This window comes from Mesoplodon mirus (genome assembly GCF_964341445.2).
Source record: "Mesoplodon mirus genome assembly, chromosome: 13".
In the NCBI taxonomy this organism is placed as follows: domain Eukaryota; kingdom Metazoa; phylum Chordata; class Mammalia; order Artiodactyla; family Ziphiidae; genus Mesoplodon; species Mesoplodon mirus.
Genome location: NC_138989.1, coordinates 1,294,511 through 1,317,077, shown reverse-complemented (window position 1 = coordinate 1,317,077; position 22,567 = coordinate 1,294,511). Strand labels below are relative to the sequence as shown.

At 54.3% G+C, this 22,567-nt stretch overlaps 1 protein-coding gene and 1 pseudogene across 4 annotated transcripts in view; one reads left to right on the top strand and one right to left on the bottom strand.

Moving 5' to 3' along the window:
* The window catches only part of SFSWAP (splicing factor SWAP), an 84,017-nt gene extending 72,824 nt beyond the window's left edge, over window positions 1-11,193 (top strand). For 2 of the 3 annotated variants that reach the window (XM_082640316.1, XM_082640319.1), the window contains 3 exons: window positions 8,901-9,056; window positions 10,430-10,502; window positions 10,882-11,193. In XM_082640316.1, the coding sequence (XP_082496442.1) occupies window positions 8,901-9,056; window positions 10,430-10,502; window positions 10,882-10,947 (295 nt within the window). In that variant the 3' untranslated portion in view covers window positions 10,948-11,193. The remainder of the gene's footprint in view (window positions 1-8,900; window positions 9,057-10,429; window positions 10,503-10,881) is intronic. The other variant, XM_082640317.1, reaches the window with a different exon arrangement.
* Window positions 3,001-4,791, bottom strand: LOC309814442 (heterogeneous nuclear ribonucleoprotein A1-like; annotated as a pseudogene). Its single transcript has one exon. The product of its transcript is annotated as a heterogeneous nuclear ribonucleoprotein A1-like (transcript).
* Window positions 11,194-22,567: the final 11,374 nt, after the last annotated feature.

The following is a 22,567-nucleotide window of genomic DNA, read 5'->3' as shown; positions in this document are numbered from 1 at the left end:
TTCGTTGTGGTGCGCGGGCTTCTCACTGCGGTGGCCTCTCGTTGCGGAGCACGGGCTCTAGAGTGCAGACTCAGTAGTTGTGGCTCGCAGGCTCTAGAGTGCAGGCTCAGTAGTTGGGGCGCACGGGCTTAGTTGCTCCACAGCATGTGGGATCTCCCTGGACCAGGGCTCAAACCCATGTCCTCTGCATTGGCAGGCAGATTCTTAACCACTGCGCCACCAGGGAGGTCCCTGACTTCTATTTTTGAAAAACTTTTAACTTACTAGAAAGTTTTTAACTTACTACTTAAAAATACCCATCTGCATGTAACTTGTAGCTGGATTCAGTGTTAATGTTTTGCCACATTTGCTTTCCTTTCTCTCTCCTCCTCTTCCTCCCTCTCTCATGCCCTCCTGTGAGTGTATATTTCATGACTTTGACAAGCCCAGGTCACCTGTATCATTGAAGGTCCCACACTCTGGATTTGTCTTACTGTGTCCTTTTGGCTGTGTTCATGTTAAGTATTTTTAGCAAGAATACTCTATAGTGATGCTGTGTAACTTCCCATTGCATCACACCAGGAGGCACACAAGTGTCCCTTTGTCCCATTGCCAGTGACACTGAGTTTGATCACTTGGTTAAGGTTGTGTCTGCTGTGTAATTGTACCTTTTCCTCTTTGAACTAACAAGTCATCTGTGGGGTGGCACTGGAGCAATGTGAGTGTCCTGTGGCCAGCAGCTTCCTCCTCATTTCTTCTCTAAACACCCGCCTTTGTTTTAGCGTCACTGTGGACTTTGGGTTTGGGGGTTTGTTTTTTATTTGTTGTGCAACAGTCCGTTGCCATTATAATCTATTTGATGATAACATTGTCTCACATTTGGCCCCATTGTTCTTTGAGTACTTTGTCACTTTTGGCCCAAGATATTCCAGGCTTAGCTGGTGCTTTCCCTGCCCCAGACCTGGAGTCAGCTGTTTCTCCTAGGAATCCTGGTTCCTTTTAGTGTTTGGAGATCCAGATCTGGGCAGAGTGAATATTTTTAAAAGTAAAATTCATGAAAATGTTTAGCCAAATCATATTACAGTACACTCCAACAGGAAGTCCCAGTTACTTTATGACAGTAAATAGTATGTGATTGGTTAGGGTGGGGGGCAGGGTTTAGCATTGAATCCCTACAGCTCAGCACTCACCGAGCACATCAGCAGACACTTGTTGAGTGAGTGAATGGGAATATGCTACTGTTCTGTGGTTCTTGTATCATAACATGAAGTGTTATTAATTCAGTGTAGATTATGACAGTTGAAAGATGCGTATCGTAATTCCGTAAAGCAACCACTAAAAATAAAAAGGTTAAAAATCCAATAGAGACTGTTAAAGAGAACCATAAAAATGCCTTATTAATGCAAAAGAAAGCAGAAAAGTGGGGAAGAGGAGGAAAAGGAACAAATGGACAGCTAGGAAACAAGAAAATTGTTAACACCATCCATACAAATAATTACATTAAATGTAAGCAGACTAAAAACTCTAGTTAAAAGGCAGAGATTTTAGACTGCATTAAAAAGCAAAACTTAATACTAAGCTGCTTATAAGAGATACTTTAAATATACAAATAGGTTAAGATCTAAAAGATAGACCGTACAATGCTAATAAGAAGAAAGGTGGTGTGGCCGTATTAACAGGAGACCATGCAGACTTGAAAAAGTGGTGCTAGAGATCAAGAAGGCAGTTTCATAATGATGAAGGGGCCAGCCCTTCATGAGGACATAATGTTTTAAATGCGTGCATTGAATACAAGAGCTTTAAAATACTCGAAACAAAACTGACAGAACTAAAGGGAAAGGCAGGCAGTAGAACACTACAGATGCGGCACATGTGAACGGCACTGTTGACCAGCTAAACACTACCACCTGCAGTGAAGCGTGCACACTCTCGTGACATGCGCATGGGTCCGTCACCTGGCTAAATCGTTCCCTGTAACACTGAATGAGTCCCAGCACATTCCAAAAGACTCAGATGATACAGAGTATGTTGTCTTACCACATAAAAATCTGTAGAAAGGTATCTGGAAAGTCCCCAAGTACTTGGAAGTTAACACATTTTAAATTACCCATAGGTCAAAGAAGAAATCACAAGAGAAAGGAGAAAATATGTTGAAATGAATGATACTGAAAATGTAACACACTCCTTCTGCAGCTGTACTCAGAAGGAAGTTAGTAGCTTTAAGTGTTTATATTAGAAAAAAAAAGAAAGGTCTAAAAACTAATCTTCTGTCTTAAGCTAGAAAAAGGAAGAACAAATTAATCTCAGAGTAAATAGAGGCAAGGAAATCATAAAAGATCAGAAATCAACAAAATAGAAAACAGACTGACAGAGGAAAACAGTAAAACCAAATGATGGTTCTTTTTTTTTTTTTTTTTTTTTTTTTTTTTTTTTTTTGCGGTACGCGGGCCTCTCACTGCTGTGGCCTCTCCCGTTGCGGAGCACAGGCTCCGGACGCGCAGGCTCAGCGGCCATGGCTCACGGGCCCAGCCGCTCCACGGCGTGTGGGATCTTCCCGGACCGGGGCATGAACCCATGTCCCCTGCATTGGCAGGCGGACTCTCAACCACTGCACCACCAGGGAAACCCCAAATGATGGTTCTTTGAAAATGATTTTAAAAAATGATAAATCTTTTTTTAGATTGATCAAGAATGAAAGACCCTATAGACATTAAAAGGATGATAAGGAAATAAATCTCATTCCGGTTAATTTTTTTTTTTTAAAGACACATTTATTCAGTGTCATGATCAGACTATTACATTTAGCAATCAACAGCATGGGTGCAAAAAAAAAAAATCTACATTAAAACCCTTTGTTGGAATGCTTTACACTTTCCACAGAACAGAAACTAAAATAACCTGTTACACAATTAGTCACAAATACAGTCCTCGAGTTTTTTTGCCCATACACATGAATATTGTGTAAAACATGTCTTCTTTGTAGCAGCTAGGCCCCGCCACCACTGTGCTTGGCTGAGTTCACAAATCTGTTGTAACCGGTAGCTTCCCCGTCACTTCTCTGGCTCTCGGCTCCTGCTAAGCTTTGTTCCCTGGCAGTCGTCAAAACCTCTGCCACTGCCATAGCTACTGCTGCTGCGGGAACCACCACAGCCACCTTGGTTTCGGGTTTGGCAAAGTATTGGCCTCCGCCACCATAGGGGCCAGAACTTCTGCCTCCAAAGTTTCCTCCTTTCATGGGTCCAAAATTGGAAGATTGATTGTTGTAACTGCCAAAATCATTGTAGCTTCCACCACCTCCAAAATTGCTTCCATCATTACCAAACCCATTATAGTCATCCCCACGGCCACCATAGCCACCACCACCGCGGCTGCCACCAAAGCCACCTCGGCCACTGAAGTCTCCTCCACGACAAAGTTGTCATTCCCACCAAAACCACCTCCACGACCACCACCAAAGTTTCCAGAACCACTTCGGCCTCTTTGGCTGGATGAGGCACTAGCCATCTCTTGCTCAGGTAGGGCTTTCCTTACTTCATAGCTGTGGCCATCCACAGTGTGGCATTTCTGACTGACAGTCTTGTCTACGGAGTCATGGTCATCAAAGGTTATGAGAGCAAAGCCTCTCTTTTGGCCACTGCCTCGATCAGTCATGATTTCAGTCACTTCAATTTTCCCAGACTGTTCAAAATAATCTCTTAGATGATATTCTTCAGTGTCTTTTTTAATGTCACCAACAAAATCTTTTTCACAGTTAAGTGGGCACCAGGTCTTTGAGAATCTTCTCTTGAGATGGCCCTCTTTGGTCCCACAACTCTTCCATCCACCTTGTGTGGCCTTGCATTCATGGCCGCATCCACCTCCTCCACAGTGGCATATGTGACAAACCCGAAGCCTCTGGAGCGTTCGGTGTTTGGATCCCTCATTACCACACAATCCGTGAGCGTTCCCCACTGCTCAAAATGGCTCCTCAGACTCTCTTCGGTTGTTTCAAAGCTCAAACCTCCGATGAAGAGCTTCCGCAGCTGTTCAGGCTCTTTGGGTGACTCTGACTTAGACATGACGGCAGTGGAGGGGGGCGGGGGAGACGTTAACGGTGCTTACTCGGCGCTGTCCACCAGCAGAAAGTCATTCCGGTTAATTTAACAGCATAGGTGAAATGGACAAATTCCTTGAAAGAAACAAACTACCAAATGGACAGCAGAAGAAATGGAAAATCTAAGTAGCTCCACATCTGCTAAAGAAACTGAATTTATAATTTAAAACCTTTCCACAAAACTCCAGGCCCAGATGACTTTTATCAGTAGAGTCTAAAAAACATTCAAGAAAAAGGGGATAACCAATTTTATAGACACTTCAAAGGAAATAGAAGAGAGAACACTTCCCAGTTCACCTCATGAGACCATCCTAAAGCAGATGGACAGTGTATGCACATCTGTGTGGTGTGGAGTGTGGTGTGTTTTGTTGGGGGGGTGTGGATGTGTGTGCACACGCATGTGTTTATTCATAAACTAATACTCTCAGGAAAATAAGTGCAAAAATCCTTAACAAAGTATTAGCTGATTTGAGTCTAGCAATTAACTAAAAGGATAAAATACATCAGGACCAAATGGGGTTTGTCTCAGAAATGCAAGGTTCTTTAACATTCAAAAACCAGTCGTTGTAATTCACAGTATTGACAGAATAAGTGAAGAAAATCATATGACATCTCAATAGATGCAGAAAAAAATATTTGACACAATTCATCACCCATTCATTAAAAAGAGAAAAGCGGGGGGGGGGAGAAAACTTGGCAAAAGCAGAAACAGAAGGAAATTTTCTCCATCTGGTAAAGGGCATCTTTTTTTTTTTTTTCTGGCCACACCCTGTGGCTTGTGGGATCTTAGTTCCCCAGCCAGGGATTGAACCCGTGCCCTCAGCAGTGGACGTGCGGAGTCCTCATCACTGGACCGCCAGGGAATTCCCAAAGGACGTCTTTGCAAAACCTAGAGCTAGCATCACACTTGGCGGTGCCTTCCGCCTGAGGTCAGAGACAAGGCCAAGGTGTCTGCTCTGTAATAGAATTCATAGCCTCAACAGTAAGGCAAGAAAAAAGAAATAGAAGGCCTAAAGATTGCAAAGGAGAGCGTAAAGCTGTGTCTTCTTACATAATCATAAAATCTTGAGGAACCTCTAAGTTTATTTCTGTATACTAACCTAGAACAACCGAAAAATGAAGTTAAAAACAATACTAATTGGAACAGTATCAAAAAAACAAACTACTTATGGATAAATGTAAGGAAATATGTCTAAGACCTCTCTACACTGAAAATCCCAAAACATTTCAGAGAAAATGTTTAGGAAACCTAAATAAATGGAGAGAAAGTCCATATTCATGGATCGGAAGGCTCAGTATTGTTCCGATGGCTCTTCTCCACAAAATGACCTGTAGATCCAATACAATCCCAGTCAGAACTGCCCTAGGCTTCTTGTAGATGCTGGCATACTGACTAGCAGTCAAAACCACCTTGAAAACTAAGTTGGAGGACTCTTGCTACCCATTCAAGACTTGACTAGAGAGCTACAGTAATCGGACAGTGTGCGCCGTACACCTGAAAAAGGTGAAGAGGCAAAACAGTGCAGTGAGGAAAAGTCGTTTTTCAGCAAATCTTGACTGAACAGCTGGACATCAGAATGGAAGAAAAGTGACCTGTACCCCAAATACCAAGCTTAACTCAAGATGGATCACAGCCCTAAACATGAAAACTAGAACCATTCTGTTTTTGAAGAAAACAAAGAGAATACATTTATGAGGTGGCAGAGATTCCTGAGGATGTAGAAAATGGCACCCTAGGAGAAAAAAATTACAAATTTGACTTCATTGAAATTGAAAACTTCATTCAAAAGGGACAGTTAAGAAAGCGCATCGGCAGGCCCCGGATGGGGAGAAATATTTGCACTGTGGATCTTTGACAAAGGTCTACGTCAGTTCCAGAAAGGCAGCCCAATTAGAAGAGGGGCAGACGGCTTGAAAGACATTTCCTAACAGGATGTGTTTCGGGTCCATCTCTCCATCGGCCTGGAAGGCTGTTGTCACTGCGCTGTGAAGGAGAGGAGCTTCCCGTCCCGTAACGAGGCCTCGGCGGGGCAGCCTCCTGGCCGAGCGCCTGCACTTTCCTCCTGCCGGGGCGTTCGTTGTGTCCCCGGGTGTTGCAGCTGTCTGTACGCTTGCTGTGGCTGAACCAAGAAAGAAGGCGTATGCAGATGTTGACAGAAGTTACGATTCCATAAAAGATTTTGAGGAGATGAGGAAGGCTGGTATCTCTTAGAGTGCAAAGTGATTTTGGAATGTAAAGAATTTCTTTGGGTTGAGTTCCACAGTAGTTTGTCACATGCTTGTGTTTTGAAACTATGAACTATGCCTATCTGGGCTAAGGAATAGTTTCTCTTGATAAATAAACCACAAATACCTTGGTGGGAAAAAAAGAATATATTTAAATAGCCAGTGAAGGTAGCATATGAAAAGGTGCTCAGCTTCCTTAGTCATCTGTCAGGCAAATGCAGATTAAAACCGCAGTGAGATGCTCTTCACACTGACAAGAATGGCTGAAAACAAGCAAGACGGACATTACTAAGTGTTGAAACACTTGGGAAACAGTTTGGCGGTTTCCTACAGAGTTATGGCCTGACCATGCTAGTCCCAGGCGTTTACTCGCCATAAACATTTGACCACAGACGCAACTTGATTTGTAATTGCTAAAAACCGGAAACAACCCAGATGTCTGTTAACAGGAGAAAGCCTCAACCAGTGATGGCAGATTCATACGGTGTAATGCTACCCAGCAGCGAGAAGAAACCCACCTCATGAAGCATCTCAGAAACATCCTGCTCGAGCGAAAGAAACCAGTCACAAAAGACTAATACTGTGTGATCCGATTTATCTGAAGTTTTCATTTATGTGATAGAAGTCAGAGCAGTGGGTATCTGTGATGGTGGGGCAGGGGATGCAGGTGCCTGAGAGCATCAGTGGAAGAACCTTTTGGATGGTAGAAAGTTCCTGGTCGTGACAGGGGTCTGGGTTTCACCATGTCTGCCAAAACTCATCAAATAGCCCTTCAGACCTTTGCATTTCGCTGGATATAAAGCACACCTCAATTTAAAAAACAAAAAGATTAGTTAATTCCTTAAGCGAACGCTTAGAAAGTTTTGTCATGAGATCAAGCTGTAGTGAAATTGAACGTGATTTACAGTTCAGGATTGCTCACCTACCTTTAATTAATTCATGTAGGCAGCCATCGGAACTTAGCCGGATTTGGGGCTGAAATCATTTGGGACGTATGTCACGTGCTACTAAGTATTTTATTTATTGTTTTATTAGCTGCTTCCTTTGAAATCCTAGCCATGTGTTTACAGACAAAAAGTCACAAAATGTCTGCAGTGTAGGAAGTAGGCCTGTGGTGTGCACTTCCCACTTCTGTGTACCCAGCACGCACCGGGAACAGCCTCTTCTTCACGGGCCACTTCTCTTGCTCCTGTCCTGCACGTAGGCCAGCGCACCAGGGACACTCCCCACAGCTGCACTGAAGTTGCCCAGCTGCCACCACCCAGGGCCAGGTCCTTGTTGTTGAGGCGGAGCCCGAAAGCCGCGCCCTGCCCGGCGGGAGGGTCAGCTTGCTTCCCCGGCCAGCAGCCTCCTGCACCAGGGGTCCGCGGGAGCCGCCCCAGGGAGGTGCCCTGACGAGTGACAGGCGGGCTGACAGGTGCACTGGTCTTGGGGTGGGTGGGCGTGTAGACGGGCCCCGGGGTGTCTCCAGGTTGGGAAGGGCCTGTGAGCCACCTGAGTCCCGAGGAGCCAGGAGTGTGAGCTGTGCAGGCGGTGACCCAGGACGTCCGTATTTAGAGCGGTGACGGCACGCGGGGAAGTGACAGCGCCAGGAGCCCGTCATCCACCCTCCGGCCGCGCTCTGAGGACGAGGGCGCGGGCATCGGGTGGTGTCTCCCGAGGTCCAGTTCCCGTGCTGTCGCCCATCTGCCCACGGCCAGGGATCCACCCTCTAGTGCTTTGCAGCAAGTCGCAGCCCGGGAGGAAGTGGGGAGCAACAGAAACTGAGACGGGGGCTGATGAAACCAGCGGTGACCTGTGCCTGCAGAGACTCTCCAGGAGACGGTCCCCGCGGGAGGGCGGCCTGCAGCCCAGGCGCCCGGCGGGTTCTGAAGGGCGGGCAACCGTGGTCTCAGGAGAAGCGGGCAGCGGCCTGCAGCTCAGCGCTTCCTCCACCTACACACTCCCTCTTTCTTGCTGTGTTTTAGGGCCTTGGGGAGGGGGGTCACGGGGCAGGGCGTGGAGTGCAGTGAGAGCTGCCTCTGGGCGGCAGGCGGTGGGCCCAGGCAGAGTGCGGGCTGCGGGTCTGGAGGGGGCAGGGGCCGGGGGGCGTTTCTGACATGGAGTCACGGGCCTTGGCAACTCGGAGGACGTGGGCAGCGAGGCGTGGGCAGCGAGGCGCGGCCCGCGCGGCCGGTGGGAGAGCGGGTGGCCCCGGGGCCCGTCAGCCTCAGGCCAGAAGGACACGCAGTGCTCGGTTTTGATGATTTTCCACTTCTGGTTGGAAATTCCCATTAAGTCAGCGTAGATGAACAAGCAGTACAGACAGCATTTGGTTACTTATCTTGGGTTATTTTAAATGTAGATAAAGTGCTGATCGTGTTTTAAACCCACAGGCATCTGACTTCAGGACTTCTGCCGATAAGCTGGTCTACGTTTTGCTTCTGCACGACTTTTATTTTGTTATGTCCATCCGTTTCAAGTTAATTAACTGTGTATGGTTTTAAAAAGGAGTCCATGTGTGTAGAAGGGTGGGTGGAATCGCCGACTTGTCCCATGGAGAGCACTCGGAACGCCGTCAGAGCCAGCGCTGTGCCTTTGTCTAAACCCGCTTTCCTTCCAGAAGCCCCCATGAGAAGAAGAAGAAGAGGCGCTCACGGTCACGGACCAAGTCCAAGGCCGGCTCCCAGCCAGCCTCCCCGAGCAAGCAGGCCGCGCGCCGGCACTCGGCCAGCATCTCTCCTGTGGAGAGTCGGGGCTCCAGCCAGGAGCGCTCCAGGTAACCCCGCCCTGACCTCTGGGCCACGGGGGGGGCGGGGGGCACCGAGAAGGGGCGGGCTGGCAGACCCCCGGCCCCGGGCCCTGCGCCGCACATCCCCCCCGGGTGTCACTTGGGCTCCAGGTGAGGAGAGGGCGCACACTGAGGGGGGCGGCCAGAAGCCACCCCCGGCGCCCTGGGCCGCCTGCCCTGCGCTCGGGCAGGGGGAACCCTGCGACCGGGAGTGGGACGGCTGCATAGTGTGCCAGCGGCTGGTCCCCAAACCAGTGTCTCTCCAGGCTCCCCGCTGATGGTGGCTTGTGCTCACGTGGGCCGTATGGGGTGGGAGCTGGGGAGCCCGGTGTGACCAAAGGAGGGGGTCGGGCACTGGGCTCCACAGTGACAGGGGCCCGGGACCCCCACCGACCCATCACTCCCTCTCAGCCCGAGCGGGCAGGGGTGAACCCGTCACTTCCTGACCGCGCAGGCCGTGGGGATGTCGGCGTCCACACTGATCGTCCCGCGGTCTCCCCGTGCCAGCGCAGGTGACCCCCGTTGCCTGGCTGTCCGTGGTTCTCGGGGGACATTTGCCAGACAGTCCTGTTTCGAAAAGCCGCCTGCCCACACCCACCCACCCACCCAGAGCCTGGGCGGGGGTCGGAGGCAGGGCATCAGGTCCTCCACCCCCTGCTTCCGCAAGTGTGCGTTACGGTGCCCCGACGCTGGTGGGTGAGTAGCCGAGGCCACAGCTCACTGGAGGTGGGTCAGAATCTAAGGCGCGGCTTCTTTAAAGGTAAAACGTGACTCAGTACAGGCCCCGACCACCACTTGTGTGTCGTGTCCACGGCCCCGAAAGTCCTCACGATGCACCAGAGGCGCCCACTTGGGTTGTGGTCAGGCTCTGGGTGTGTGGCGCCAGCTTTCTGTGCTTTTGTCCTTTTCTTCATCTCTTCTTTTTTTTTAATGTGTCTTATATAATGTTTATATGAACATTTTTTTTTTCTTTTTTCTTTTTTTTTTTTGCGGTTCGCGGGCCTCTCACTGTTGTGGCCTCTCCCATTGCGGAGCACAGGCTCCGGATGCGCAGGCTCAGCGGCCATGGCCCACGGGCCCAGCCGCTCCGCAGCACGTGGGATCTTCCCGGACCAGGGCACGAACCTGTGTCCCCTGCATCGGCAGGCAGACTCTCAGCCACTGCGCCACCAGGGAAGCCCTATATCTTTGAGTAATGTTGCATTTTATGAAATATTTCAAACGTGTTACATAAAATATAAAAGTGAAATACATATATTTATAATGTTGATTTCTTTTTTAAGGATACTGGAAACAAGTAAAACAAAATGGCTTCTTAAAGTATTTTTCAAGCCTCTGATCTCTCTCTTTACTTGCGTTAGGGGAGTTTCTCAGGAAAAAGACGGTCAGATCTCCTCAGCAATTGTTTCTTCTGTGCAGAGCAAAATCACTCAGGTAAGGTGGGAGTGGGTCTCTCTTTCCTCCCATCTTCTTCTAAAGGGGCTAGTCCACTCCCTGTCCCCTCATCTTGTGGGTCCTGACGGGGGGTCCCGGCTGGTCCCCTGGAGGTGGTGGTGTCGGCGTTGCCCGGGGCAGCTGGTCCCTGGGCCCCCCTTTCCGGTCAGCCCCGTCTCCTCCTTCCCGGCCAGGCCTGAGCGTCTCCTCCTGGGCCCTGAGCCTGCCTGGGTGTGTCCCCAGCCACCCAGCACGTTACCCCCAGTTTCCTCGGTCTTCACCCGTTAACACGTTCGCGAGCTACTTCCCTGTGTGGAGCGTCCGCTTCCTGAGTCGTAACGGGAGCCCGCAGGGATGCCCTCTGTCTCTCCTCACACAGGACCTCATGGCCAAAGTAAGAGCGATGCTCGCAGCTTCCAAAAACATGCAGACCAGTGCCTCCTGAGATTCGGCCGTGGGCGACTGGGCCTGGGGCCCCAGGAGCTGGCAGAGCAGAGCCCCGTCCCGCACAGACCATCCCGCTGGGGCTCCTGGACGGTTGGCGGGTTTTGTAAATTAATTTTTGATGACATTTTAGGTTTAAGATTTTTGACCAGCAGTCTCTTACCTGTATATTTGTAAATAATATCCTGTTTCTGTGAAAATGTATTATCAAATAAAATGGGAGGAAAACACCTTTTCTAGCTAGTAACCGTGGGCAGTTTCTTCCTTGTTTGGCTTGTGAGTTCTTTACTGTTTGCCGTCTGTCACTGGCCTCTAACACTTGCTGCCTGGGTGTCGCGCAGCACGGGGACGGCTGTAGGGGTCGCCTGTCCCGCTCCCTCGTCCCTGCACCGGGGCACAAGGCCACAGCCGTTTCAGCCCCGGCAAAGCAGGAGAGGCAAGTCGCCGGGAGGTCCCGCCCCCCGGGCAGGGCGTCGCTGCCGTTTGGGTGGGTTTCTTTCTATCTTTAGCACCAAGATGTCCTCCACGTTTACCCCGGTGGATGGTGCCGACTGAGGCCGTCCCTTCACTGGGCCCTGCTCAGCTGGCCCCTGGTGACCCCTGATGTTCGACCAGCCATACTGACCCCACCGCAGGCTGCAGCCACGCCACGGAAGGGCGCTTGGTGGCGTCACGCGGGGTCTCGGGCCTTTTTCTCTGCAGAGTGCTCACGGCCCCGGGTGGTCTGTGCCTCCTCTAGAGCCTCCGGCCCCGCAGCGCAGCCCCGCTCACACGCCCCTGCGCCGGAGTCGGAGTCCGCCCTCGTTCTGCCAGTCGTCCGAACCCCAAAAATGGAACCTTGACACTTTCCTTCTTAGAAAGTAGCCCCCTTCCCAGGAGTCTTGCTCCAGAGAGTCGGGAAAGCAGGACACGCCCCTGGGGGCTGTTTGTGGGCGGATGGGCGGGGGCGGGGCCATGGGGGCGGGGCCGAGGGCGAGGAACCACTTCCCACTCCGGTGGAGGTCCCGCTGCCAGGCAGACGCGTGTGCAAATCGGGGTCGTGCACACCTGTCCCTTCGCACAGTGGTGGCCACTTCACGCCGAGTTCTGTACTTCGTCCTACGTGTTTGCCTTTGAGACAGGGCCGTGTGGGCACTTAAGGACCTGCCCTGGCCATCGCCGTCCCCTGGACACGGTCCTGGCACACGGACCGGGTCCGTGTGTGTCGGGGGCATCCTCCCGGATGGACGCCAAGCTTCCTGCTGTTTGAAGCGTCCCCCCACGAGAGCCAGCCACACTGGACATCCTGGTGCAGGCGTCACCTGTGCACACAGGTACCACGGAGTCTGCAGACTCCACCCCTAGCGGTGGACGTCACAGGGAACGTGTGCTTTTGATTTTGCTGCAAGTAATTGCCGTCCAGAAAGGGCTCCCTGCCAACCAACCCCGAGTGCCTTTTCTGCACCCTCACCAAAGCCGTGTGGCGCAAACGTTACCTTGGCTCAATCAGAAAGATACAAAGTTCTCACATTTTAATTTCATTTCTTTAATCATGAGTAAGATTGAGCAACTTCTCTATTTAAAAATCCATTTGTATGTCTCCTCTGTAAACCAACCTTGTACTTTGGCTGTTTGTTACTATTGAGTTTCTTACCACACTATAAGCACTCCTCTCTGTATTATTTATTTTGTGAATAATTTTCTCCCAGTTTGTCACTTCTCTCTTGACTTTATTTTGTGTGTGTGTGTGTGTGTGTGGTACGCGGGCCTCTCACTGTTGTGGCCTCTCCCGTTGCGGAGCACAGGCTCCGGACGCGCAGGCTCAGCGGCCATGGCTCACGGGCCCAGCCGCTCCGCATGTGGGATCTTCCTGGACCGGGGCACGAACCCGTGTCCCCTGCATCGGCAGGCGGACTCTCAACCACTGCGCCACCAGGGAAGCCCTTGACTTTATATTTTTAACCTGCAAAAATTGATTTTTTACACGGTCCTTCATTTTTCTCATGGCGTATGGGCTCTGTGTCCTTAGACAAGACGTGTGGGCTCCGACCGTGACTTTCTTTATCCCTGCTACTTGTACGCCTTTGCTGTTTTGTGCAGAGCCGTCGATTGGCTGTATCATTTCCACTGTGAAGGAACTGGGATTATGAGCCAGAGAAAGAGCCTTGGCAGGAAAATGACCACTTGGGCCGACACCAGCAGGACAGTCACTGACCGAGCGCTGTGGAGTGGGCGTCTGTCATGGGGGTGCATCCTGCGACGTCAGCTGCGGGCAAGCCCTGGCAGAGGACGCCCGGGCTGGGGCCGTGGGCTCTGTCCGGCGTCTGTCAGGCCCTGTCTGACACAGTGGACATTTCTGTTTGCAGCCAAGCGGGCTGGAGTGATGGCGGGTGACATCAAGCTGCCAGGGGAGCTTCGTGGTGCAGTGAGGAGACGCGGTCTTCACACGGACGTCGCCCAGACGACACCTGCCGTGGACTCGGTGTGGGGGGTGGGGGGGAGCAGCAGAGAGCGTCTCCACTGACCTGGCCGAGGGTGGAGTCGAGCAGGGCAGCTCCCGGCGTGGGGCTGGGGGAGCCCGAGTAGGAGCGGCCCTTCCACCTCCCAGCGAGGGAGCGGGCGAGCGGCTGCCCTGCTCGGACTTCCTCCAGCTCTGTCCGGGCTCAGCGCCGGCAGGGGCTCCGGCGGGCACGGCATGGCCATAGGTCCCCGGGCGAGAGAGGGACGCAGGCCAAGCCCCGAGGAAATCGGGCGCCGCTGCCCACAGAAGGTGCGAAGGACGCCGGGCCCTCCGAGAGCCAGCCGTCCACCCCGCTCCGTGCCCGCGGGTCGGGGGCTGCCCACCTGGCGTCTGGGGCCGGTGCTGAGTCCCCCTGACAGGCCAGGCCGCCCGCCGTCCACGCAGCCAGCAGGCGCCAGGGGCTCCGGCTTCGCAGGGCTGGCGGGACAGGACGCTGGCATGCGTTCCCTCCACAGGCGGCGCGCAAGGGCAGGCCCCAACTCACTCCACCTCGGGGGCGTGAACTACTCATCGCGGGCGGCTCAGGGGAGCTGGGGGGTCAGGCGCTGACCAGGGGGCTGAGGACGCACGGCCAGTGGCTCCTCGTTCACTCTGATGTTCAAGCTGCGCAACCAGCGCCGGGGTCTCCGGGGACAGAGGGGGCGGGCGGGTGGCGGAGGGCAGGTCGGCTGCGCCCTCTGTAATGCGGAGACCTTCCGTGGGCTCACGGGCTTCCCAGCTCTCAACTCAGTGCGCAAAACCCGCCCCAGGGGCCAGCGCCCTCCAGCCCAGCGTGGGCCCGGGCTCAGCACACGAGCCAGGCGATGACAAAGCCCTGGAGGCGGGAGGCCCGACAACAGTCTGGTCCACAGCAGCGGTCGGTGGGCCTGGGGGAGAGGGGACTCCGAGCAGAGGGCGGGAATGGGGGCAGGGCCAGGCGTTCCGGCTCAGGGACCAATGAGGGAGACAGACAGAGACACAGGGAAAGAGAAAGAGGAGCCCCAAGTGACTCCCAGGGTCCCAGGTCGGCAAGGGGAGAGGCCGGATGATCCCTGTGGTGATGGACTAGATGCGGAGACGGCAGCGGGAGCACACGCTTAGCTGAACGTAGCTCCGGAAGGTTGCATGTGGAAGCGTTTATGCATATGTGCGCGCACACAGGTTACTACACACACGGGTTACTACACGCACATACTTCTTTCAGCTGACACACGAGACCCCAGGAGCACCTGCCTGGGATCCCAGAACAGAAATAGGATGTTGGGGGGAAAATGAGAGTGTCTGATACAGCAGGGACCTCAGTTAATAATAATGCGTGGACATCAGTTCACTGATGGTGACAACGCTCCACAGCATGTACGATGGTAACAGCGCAGGAAAGCAGGTGTGAGGCACACGGGCCCTTTCTGCACCATCTTCACACGTCTTCTGTAAACGCAAAACTGTTCCAAATTTTTAAGTTTTTTTTTTGGCCGCACCACGGGGCACGCAGGATCTTAGTTCCCCAGTCAGGGATCCCCCTGCAGAGGAAGCAGAGTCCTAACCACTGGACCGCCAGGGAATTCCCAACGTTTATTTTTTTAAAAAAAAGAAGAAAAGAAACTCAAACACGCGAACTCTGCCTTCTAAAGCGGGCACCTAGGAACGCCGCGTTTTGAATGCGCCTTAGCTTGTACGGTGAGCGCACATAAGCCATCAAACCTGCTTGCCCAGTGTGCTTGGAACCCTGGGACCCAGAGTCCGGCGGGGAGAGGACAGGGGCGTCACTCGGGAACAGTGGCCTCAGTCACACACGGCATCCATCGTATGCAGAACGCCTGGTGGGCACCGTCGCCTGCTGCTGAGGCTGCCATCCGAACGCAGGTGCCCCTCGATTGGGCTCCAGAGCTAATCTTCCAAAACGTCGTGTGAATAGAGAGCTGGAACTAGGGGCTCAAACGCTACCAGAGGAAATATTTGTTGACTTCAATCAAGTCAAGGTGTAGAGCTGCATTTCCTTTTGCCATTATTTGTAACAGACTTGTTCAGAATGAGCACTTCTGGGTTAAAGACACAGTAAGCAATTCTACAGAAATAACAATCACGCCCGGGTTTCCAGCCTGGGCTTCAGGGTTCACGGCTACACCTGCCACGGAGTCAGGAGTGCAGGGTGTGTGGTGGGGAGGTGACGCACCGGTGCTGAGGACACACGGGTTTGCCTGGCGTGGCTCATCCATGGGACTGTCCAGGGAGGAGGCTGTCAGCCAAAGGTCTCAAACAGGCCAGAGCTCGGGCGGCAGGGGCCTCGTGCCCGCAGCACGTGGCTGGTAACCAGAGCCTCCAGAGTCAGCAGGACGGGCATCAGAGCAGGGAAAGAGCGACCCAGGACCAGCCTCTGGGAGCCCCGCACTGAAGGGCTGAGTGAGGGGAGCTGAGGGCCCAGGACACCCGGGGAAACCAGGCCTCCAGAGCCCCGGCAGTGGCTGGTCCCCTCAGTCCCTCGCCGCCTTGGCGGTGGGCTGGGGCAGCCTCCCCTCAAAGGTGGAGCATCCCTCCTGTGGCCCTCATGGTGCTGCTGAGAGCCACTGAGGGCAGGACAGCAAAGCCCCCCGGCCTTGAGGGGGGCCCGGAATGAACAGACGAGAAGGTACCAGATGGCGGGTGGTGGAGACTGCACAGCAGGGACTGGGGCAAAGGCAGAGGCTGCTTTGCAGAGGCTTCAGCAAGGAGGCATCTCTCAGGAAGAGGCGCGGGCGAGACCTGCGAGAAGTAATGAGGGTTGGGGGGAGCTCTGGGGCTGGGGGGGCACGAAGAGCGTGAGCAAAGGCCCTGAGGCAGGAGCAGGCCTGGGGGGAGGGGGCAGGGGCGGAGTGGACTGGGCCCACAGGCTGGGGTACGAGCTGGGACTTGCCCCCCGAGCACAACGGAAGACCCTGACGCTGATGCAGGTGGCACCATCCCTCCACATGTGGGGAAGGTCGCCCCGGCCCTGGTTTAGGGAACAGCAGGAAGGCAGGGTGGGCACAGAGGACAGCTGGGAGGTGTGTCAGGGTCCTGGTCAGCCACCCAGACCACCACTAAGCAGGGTTTGAAAACTCAGGAGTTTGCCCGCTCAGTCCTGGGGGCCAGAAGCCCGAGGCCCGGCTGCCGCAGGGCTGGGGCTCTGTGGGCGGATGTGCTGCTGCCCGTCCGCTCCTGGTGCTGCCGGCGTCCTGGGCGCTGCTGTGTCCTTGGCTCGTGGCCGCACGGCTTCTGGCTCTGCCGCCACCTGCCCATGTGTTTCCCCGCTTCTCACCTCCTCTCCAAGGACTCTGGGTTCAGGCCCCACCCGGACAATCCAGGATGGGCTCATCTCCAGCCTCAGCTTTGATGCCATCTGCAGCAACCTCTTTGCAAATAAGCTCATATTCTCAGGTTCTGGGTGGACGTGAATTTGGGGGGACACCACTCGCCCAGATACAGGGCCTTGGAAGGAAACCCCAGATGCTGTGCAGGGGCAGGCTTGAGCTCCGAGAACACACGGCTATAGGCTGAGGGCAGTGGGAGCGTCGGACCCTTTGCGTGTGTTCCCAGCCGGCTAGGCTCCTCCCGGACTATTTAAGAAGGAGAATCCCTCCCCCTCCCCCGCCCCTCCCTCTCCCCCTCCGCCCCGCCCCGCCCCCTGCCCCGCCCCGCCCCTCCCTCCGCCCACCCCTCCCCCCGCACAGGGACCGAGCACAGACCTGACAGCGACTCCAACACCTCACCAGCCTGCTTAGCTTTCCTTGCCCTTTACTGTGTGTTCCATGGGGATGCACGGTGAAGAGCTGTGTCTTGCTGAGTCTAGAAAGCTCTTCCCATAAGTCGGAAACCAACTGCACGTGACAAAGCAGCCCGTCACCGTGTGCGTGGCGGCCCTTCCCGTTCTTAGCGCTCTCTGAGATCGTGGTACCGCTGATTCAGTGACGCACAGTAACTTGGCTTCTCAGTTTCACAACCTGCTGAGCCCTGCGAGCAGCTGTCAACTGTGCAGCCGGGGCCGGAAGAGCAGCGGCCACACAGCACAGACGGGGCAGGCGGGTCCGACCTGCCGGCCCTTCACCAGCGCGCCTGGGGCAGAGCCCCTGACCCGTCATCCCCGCGTTTCCTTCTCTCCTTTTAAGCAGAGACTCACACACCATGCCATTCACCCCTTTAAAGTGGCTTTTGGTACACTCACAGCACCGTACAGCCATCACCCACTATCCAATTCCAGAACATTCCCAGCACCCAAGAGAAACCAACCGCCTACTCATTACCAGTCGCCCCCTTCCCCTCCCCCAGCCCCTGGCAGCCACCGCTTTGCTTCCTGTCTCTCTGGATTTGCTGGTTCTGGACATTTCCTATAAATGGAATCGTACACCTCGTGGGCTTGTCTTCCTGTTTTTTTCCACTTACAAAGTGTTTTCCAGGCTCTTCCACGCTGCAACATGCATCAAAACTTCATAGCTTTTTAGGGCCGAATAATATTCCATTGTGTGGATACACCACATTTGTGTGTCCATTCTTCACGGGTCAATGGATATTTGGGCAGTTTCCTTTTGGCCATTATGAATAATGTTGCAACAGACACTCATGCACAAGTTTGTCTGTGGACATAGGTTTTCAGCTTTGGTTCTTTTTAAATTGGGAGTAGCTACATCGCCTCCAGGTAGGGCAGCCAGAATTCACTGAGTTGGGTCTGTACGTCCTTAGATCAGCTCCCAGAGCACAGCGACCAGACGACAAGCCTGGAAAGGGTGCGGGAACATGCACTGTCGGCCGCTTTCCTGCTAACACCCCTTTCTGGCACCTGCACCCCAACTTTCCTCCGGAAAGCCGCCCCTCCCCGACTTGGCCCACGTGGTAAGGGTGGGGCTGACAGGCCCTCAGCCCAAGACCCCGGCCAGACAATCAGAACTCACCTCTGCTTGGCCCAGTGATGGGCTCAGGGAAGAGCACAAGACCCAAGTGAGACAATCCAGGACCTTCCCTGAAACGTCAGGAAGGGCCTCCTCAGGACTTCGCTGGCGGTCCAGTGGTCAAGGCTCCGAGCTGCCTGCACAGGGTGTACAGGTTTGATCCCTGTTTGGGGAACTAAGATGCTGCGTGCCGCATGGCATGGCCCAAAAGAAGGGGGGCCTCCTCTTCTGGGCGGGGGGGGAGCACGCGAGGTCAACCAAAGGGAGGAAGCAGAGTCTGGGCCCAGAGCCCTGGAACCAGCCATGCCTGAAACCAACCCTCTAATTTTTCCTCTTAAGCTGGGTTTCTCGGAGGCGCCTGAAATTGTTCCTCCTGCACAGGGACCAATGGGGCCAAGGGGGCCAGAGACTCGTCCTGGATGGAAGACAACAGGGAACGAGACAGCCTGAGTGCCAGAAAGCACGTCCCACAGACAATCCCAGCAGTTAGAGCATCTTCTCTTCAGATCCCAAGAGGTGAATACAAGTATTCTGAGCCGGAACTGATTTCTCTTGTAACGCCCTCTCTGGAGGCCGTGGCACAGGGACCCGCCTCCCTCTCAGGCAGGTGCCCCAGAGAGGGAGGGGCCGGGGTGCTCCCCGGGGGCACGGCCTGGGCAGAGGGTCCAGCTCCAGGACCAAGAGTTGCACTTGGCAGCTGAGTGGGGCGGGGCCCAGGGACACCAGCGACACCCCATCCCAGCCCCCACGGCCACTTGGCCCGCACAACCCCCTGCACATACGGTCCCCGCCCTGACGACCTCTCACCTCCAGCTACGACCCCCTCCCCCTCCATCTGGGCGTCTGCTATGGGCTGAACAGTGTTCCTCCAAAATCTGGATGTTGCGGTCCTCAAGATGTGATTGTACTTGGAGATGGGGTCTTAAAGGTGATTAAGGTAAAATGAGTCCATAGGGTGAGCCCCGATCCAGTGTGACTGGTGTCCTTATAGGAGGAGGAGGTCAGGGCACAGACATGTGCAGGGACGACCACGTGAGGACACGGGAGGACACGGCCGTCTACACGCCCAGGAGAGAGGCCTCGGGAGGACCAGCCCTGCGACACCTCCATCTCAGACTTCCCGCCTCCAGGACATGGGACCATAAATGTCTGGGTGCTTGTTACGGCGGCCCTGGCAGACTCACACGGCATCTAGATACCAGCAAAAACATCCCAAATGTGGCAGTACTAAACACCTCTCAGCCATCCTGACTATCTCCCACGGCTGCGGCTGTCCGGGCTCGGCCGGGCAGCGCTCCTCAAGGCCTCCCTGCAGCCACCCCCAGACCATCTGAAGCTTCTTCACCCACAAGCTGGCCCCTGAGCTGGGAAGACGCAAAGCGCCGGCTAGAGCAGCTGGGGCTTCTGTGCCTCCTCTCTCCCTCTCCCTCTCTCCGCCCCCACTGAGATGGCAAGCGTCTTGCACTGAGTGCCGGGGGTCCAGGGAAGCCCGTGGCCTTCTCTAAGGCAGGCTCAGAAGTGAGCCTTCAGGCCCATCTGTTGATGGAGGTGGACACGAAGGCCAGGGGTGCAGCCCCCGCTGGGAAGCAGAGCCAAGAGTCCAAGGACAATTTTGTTGTTGTTGTTTCTGGCCATGTTGGGTCTTTGTTGCTGCGCGCAGGCTTTCTCTAGTTGCAGCAAGCAGGGGCTTCTCCTGTTGCGGAGCATGGGCTCTAGGCGCGCAGGCTTCAGTAGTTGCAGCACGCGGGCTCAGTAGTTGCGGCACACAGGCGCTAGAGTGCACGGGCTTCAGTAATTGCAGCACATAGGCTCAGTAGTTGCGGCACACAGGCTCTAGAGCGCAGGCTCAGTAGTTGCAGCACGTGTGCTTAGTTGCTCCGTGGCATGTGGGATGTTCCTGGACCAAGGCTGGAACCCGTGTCCCCTGCATTGGCAGGTGGATTCTCAACCACTGTGACACCAGGGAAGTCCCAAGGACAAGTTTTAAAACCCCCTCCCCTCTTGGCACTCCAGCCCCATGGCTGAACCTCCAACACACAGAGGCTGCCCCAGGGCCTTTGCACGGGCTGGCCCCCTGGCTGACTGCTCTTCCCTCAGGCCTTTGCGAAGCTGACATCTCATCCTCCCGACCCCGCCCATGAGATGCACAGGAGTTTCCTGTGGCTGCAGTAACTGTGACCACACACCTAGTGTGCAAAGTGAGGCACATTTGTTCTCCCACAGTTCTGGAGTCCGGAGGTCTAGAGACAGTTTTGCTGGAGTGAAAGCAAGGTGTGAGCAGGGCTGGCTTCTTCTGGGGCTCCCAGGGAGGCTTGCTCCTTGCCTCGTCCAGCTTCTAGAAGCACCTGCATCCCTCGGCTCCCGGCTGCATCACTCCGACCTCTGCTTTCATCACCACGTGGCCTCCTCCCATGACTCTGAGCCTCCCCCGCCTCCCTCTTTCAAGGGCCCTTGTGAGGACGCTGCGACCACCCCCATCTCAAGATCTCTAACTTAATCACATCTGCAAGGCTCCCCCTACCACATAAGGGGACACATCCGTGGATTCCAGCAGTGGGGCCTGGAAACTCTGGGAGCCACTGTTCCACTTTGCACCCGATTCATCTATGCCCACCCTGCCGGGTGTCAGCCCCATAAGGGCAGGGATTCAGGCATGCGGCCAGTGCCCCGTCACTCTGCTAGACTGAAGGCCTGGGGCCTGGTCTAAGGGCACCACATCCCCTTGGGGCCCATCTTGGAGCAGGGACCTCCCTGAGCAAGTTGACCTTTCCCATCCAACACACACATGCACCCTGCTCTTCCCACTGACCTTGAGTTACACAAGCAAACCAGGAGTAGCTGCTCCTGGTAAGAATGTAAAACTGTGCTGAGACACTGAAGGCCTTGGTCCCTTCACATCCTGGTACCTACCTGTTGGTCCTCAGCTGGTCCCCTGAGCAGACCAAGCTCAGAAGAGATGACACGTGTGTTTGTACATGGTTCACATGGTAAATGTAACTATCTAGTTGCTTCGTGGGGTTTTTCTGCTGCTTTTTTTCTCGTAATTTTTTTTTCACTCAACAATAGGCCTGAGTAGCCTCGTTGGTGCACCTGGATCTAGTCCGCTCTTTCTCACTCAGTGTAGTGTTCCATCTTTGGGGTACGTCCCAGTGTGGTCATCCCAGGGCAGCCACCAGCTTCCACAGCACCTGCGGGTCTTAGAAAAGGTGCCCTTTTCTGCAGTGGGACATGACCCCACCGCAGCAAACACAGGCCGGCAAATGGGCACAGGGGCTCTGCCCGTCACCCTCGTCCTTGACCACAACCAGCACCAGAGCACACAGTTAGGCAGTTTCTGGGTTTATTTATTTATTTTTTTTGGTTAACTATTACATCTTGCATCAGCCGTCTTGTACAAAGATGGGAGTGTTTTTCTAGGGCAGACACCAAGAATGCTGGGCCATAGGAAATGTACGTTTCAAATTTTAATAGCTGCTCCCTGATGGCCTCCCAGCGAGGTTGTACCAGCTGGCACCCCCTCCAGGAGCACCAAAGTCCCCACTTCCCTCCTCGGTGAGTGATGATAGATGACTTTCTCAATGTCGCCCATCTGATGGGTGAAAAGTGGCCTCTCGTCAGCGCTTGTATTTGGGCCACATTCAAATGCCAGAATTCAGTGGCAGGCTCGAGGAGAAAACAGCAGCCGTGGTGCCACACGGCCCCCGCCATGAAGTGACATGTCCCCCGACACCAAGCATCCTTGGCTCCCGCACCGTTCACCAGGCACCATCTGGACCTACCTAGGGAGAACCATGTGTGTCTGTCGGCCGCTTCTTATGCTTGTGGCCCTGCCACTGCCACTGCCATGGCTCTTCACCGCCTTCAGGGCCTCCTACAGCTCCTCAGCCAGCGTCCCCTCTCAAATGCAGGAAGAACTGTTACACCATGGGGTCGACTGCTCCGGTATCTCTTCCGAGCCCCTTGAGCCAGCCCTGGCTGCCACCCACCCTCCTTTACTCTGATGTCAGCATCTCAAAGTTCCTTTAGAAAACCGCTTCCTTCCCATCATCAGTGCAGGTGGTCCTGCTCACTTCTGTCCCCCAGCCACATGCTTGGTGAGGGATGGGCACACAGCCCACAGCGTCCAATGAGAGATAGCCCTGGGACTGTGGCCTGAGAATCGGTCGGCCGGGTTTGCTAATCTGGAAGAATGTCGGGTGCAGCTGCCCGCTCTGTCTTTGCTGCCATTTGGAGAGATCTCGCCT